The 2,797-nt window shown below is 46.4% G+C and overlaps 1 protein-coding gene across 1 annotated transcript in view; it reads right to left on the minus strand.

Annotated features, from left to right (window-relative positions):
* LOC107103610 (unconventional myosin-Ie-like) overlaps nucleotides 1-2,797 on the minus strand; it is a 23,670-nt gene that overhangs the window by 3,914 nt on the left and 16,959 nt on the right. The window contains exons 16-22 of the mRNA XM_015403379.1: nucleotides 2,529-2,610; nucleotides 2,195-2,400; nucleotides 1,975-2,119; nucleotides 1,786-1,900; nucleotides 1,543-1,712; nucleotides 757-902; nucleotides 474-620 (exon numbers count right to left, since the gene is read on the minus strand). Of these exons, the coding sequence (XP_015258865.1) occupies nucleotides 474-620; nucleotides 757-902; nucleotides 1,543-1,712; nucleotides 1,786-1,900; nucleotides 1,975-2,119; nucleotides 2,195-2,400; nucleotides 2,529-2,610 (1,011 nt within the window). The remainder of the gene's footprint in view (nucleotides 1-473; nucleotides 621-756; nucleotides 903-1,542; nucleotides 1,713-1,785; nucleotides 1,901-1,974; nucleotides 2,120-2,194; nucleotides 2,401-2,528; nucleotides 2,611-2,797) is intronic.

The raw sequence follows: 2,797 nt of genomic DNA on the forward strand, positions 1-2,797 counted from the left end.
AGCACTAAGTTGCTAACTGGTTAGCAATATGCTTCAGAGAAACCGGCCACAATATAACTTGCTTGCGAAGCTTCCACCACAACAATCCCGCCCTGTTGATAAACCACCAATCGCATTCACTTTAGTCACTGGTGTAAAGTTCGGTAATGAAACGGTTGGAACGGCCGTTTTCCTACAACTTTAAATGCAGTGGCCTAAACCTCTGTCCAACCAGACTGCTGCTAAGGAGATGGTTTGGTTCTGTGAGGGACATCCAGTTACGTATACAACCATGGTTGACGGCTTTGTCTTCTTTCCCCACAGACTTCTTGTAATTGGCAAGAAGTTTCTGTAGGAACAAAACTTTAGATGACATCCCCGAGTAGGGATTAAACAGAACTAAAGGTTTGGGGGAAAAACTTTGACCTTTGAAGACCGGAGTTTGAGATCAACTTAAAAAGAGACACAGGCCGGGTCAGAGGGGTGGTACTTACAGGTTATTAAACTTCAGTGACAGCTTCTTGTCCGTTTTCTCCTGATAGCGTTTCACCAACAGACTGAGGAACTCTGTCTTAAAGACGCTCTGAAGAACGCTGTCGTACTCATCCTCGTGTATGATAAAGAGGTCATCTTGCAGAGTGCTGGCAGAGACGGGTGGATCAAGGAAACATCAGAACCCCATGTGGAAGAAATAACCCATACTTTCATTACTAGCTTGGACCCGGATGGTTTCCCAGTTCCAGTTATGATTGATCATCTGAGGTTCTGGTGGCCTACCTGAGAGAAACTGACTGGATCCTGTTCAGTTCAATCTTCCTCTTTAGAACCTCTTGAATCTGGCCTTTATCGGGACCCTGCTTCACCTTCTCTCGGCCAATCAAATACAGGAACTTTGGGGTCAGGATGAGGTCCCGTTTCACTGTCTGTGGAACAGAAAAATTTAGGAAAATGTCAGGTTCCACTTGTGAAACCAATGGCCTCTATGGAAAACCAGCGCACTAACACCCGGTCTTAAAATTACACAAATCTTCAGCGACAGAGGAGCTAGACCAGTAACTTCCTGGTTTAGCCCTGCTGAAGGCCACCGCACTGTGAAATCAAACAGTTCCCCCGTTTAGAATAGTCGGCTGGGTGGCTCAAGTGGTAAGTCATACATCCTTGGACCAAAAGACAAGTTCACATTCACCCCTCTAGATTTAATCCCACTTTGGAGAAAAAGAAATATATTTTTTCCAGGTTTGGTTGGCTAACTTTTAGCTTAGTTTGGTGGGGTGGTTCTGGGTGGAAATCCAACCCTGAATGACCAGTAAAGTGAATCCAGGTATGAGTGACCACAATGCCACATCCACAACGACCTCAGACAGGCAGCCCATCCACCTAGAGGGATTTCAAGGCTGTCTCTAACATCTGGAGTCCATCACTCAATGGAGAGAAGGATTATATACAGGAAGAAAAAAATCTGACCGCAGTCCGATGTCCCAGGAGTGTAGCCCCCAGTCATGTCTATGTTGGAGAGAACGGGACATAAGAAGAAGTTGTTGGGAGTGTGTCGGCCGTTTTTACCTTAAATCTCCGGTCAAATTTCACCACCACGTCTGCAAAGTCGATCCTCTCTCTCCGACCCACAAACTGTCGGATCTCAGGATGGTTGTCGGTACCGATGTAGTCGCCCACAAAGTTCCTGTTGATGCTGTTTCTGCGGCGTTCCTTCTTGTTCAGGAGAACATCAGAGGCTGAAAAGTAGAAATCAGTCAATCTTCCAAGTGGGCTAAGACTCTTCCGTCATTTTGTTTGAGCAAGACAGACCTTCCTCCCTCATTTTGACGTATTTGCGGACAGCAATGTGTTTGCGCCAAGCCTTCTGAATGACACGAGCGTAACCATTATACTTCCTCTCCCGCATTTCCTCCAACAGGAAAAGCTGCCAAGAAAAACACCCATTAATGAACAACCAGAACAGAACCTTCGGAATCCCTGAACCATTGTGCTGCTTACAGACTCTGGAGCTTTGATGAAAACTTTAGCCTTTCCCAGCTGGAACTGATCCTGGTCCATATGGACTGAGTGGAGAAGGTGCAGAACTCCCTGCCGCTGCTCACCCCTCCATTCAGGCCAGGTCTCTTTGGTCAAGATGGCGTACCTGCAGAACATCGGACCCCGTTAGTACACTGGAACCAGGAAAGGGTTCTGGTTTCTGCTGTGTTTGATGTGGGACCTGTGCAGAAACTTGTTGAAGACTCGTCGGTAGGCATATCCAGCTCGACGGACTCTGATATTCTCCCGGAGCCCCAGGTACTCCACCTGATGCCTGACTCGGTTCTCTTCCCAGTCTCGGGGTCGTTTGGTCTCGTTGGGTTTGATGCAGCGGATGTAGTGGGGGGTGCACTTCATCAGGGTCTGGACCAGACTATTGGCTTGTTTCTGGAGGGTTAAAGGCAAATGTTTATGCCCCTGGATCACACATACTCATCTGATATTCCAGCAGCATGATGTTTGCTGGTTAAATGCTTCCTCTGAACTTTGGATCAGGACCTGATTGCTGGTCTCACCTTGATCTTGCTGCTGGCAGTGCTTGGTCGTCCTCGTTTCTCAGCCTCCAGGTTCTCCGGAAACAAAGCTTTGATGAACGGACTGACCAAAATACACATTACAAATGGGATTAAGTCAAATTAAACATGGCTGCATCGATCTGTTTTCACCATGACACCTTACTTTGAAGGGTCAATTCTTTAAGTTTTACTCTCTGAAGTAAGAAAAAATAAATAAAGCTGAACAACCAGTGGAGGTTTAGGCAGTAATCTATTTTTTTTTTTTTTTT

This window comes from Cyprinodon variegatus, unplaced genomic scaffold, assembly GCF_000732505.1.
Source record: "Cyprinodon variegatus isolate N-32 unplaced genomic scaffold, C_variegatus-1.0 Scaffold1487, whole genome shotgun sequence".
In the NCBI taxonomy this organism is placed as follows: domain Eukaryota; kingdom Metazoa; phylum Chordata; class Actinopteri; order Cyprinodontiformes; family Cyprinodontidae; genus Cyprinodon; species Cyprinodon variegatus.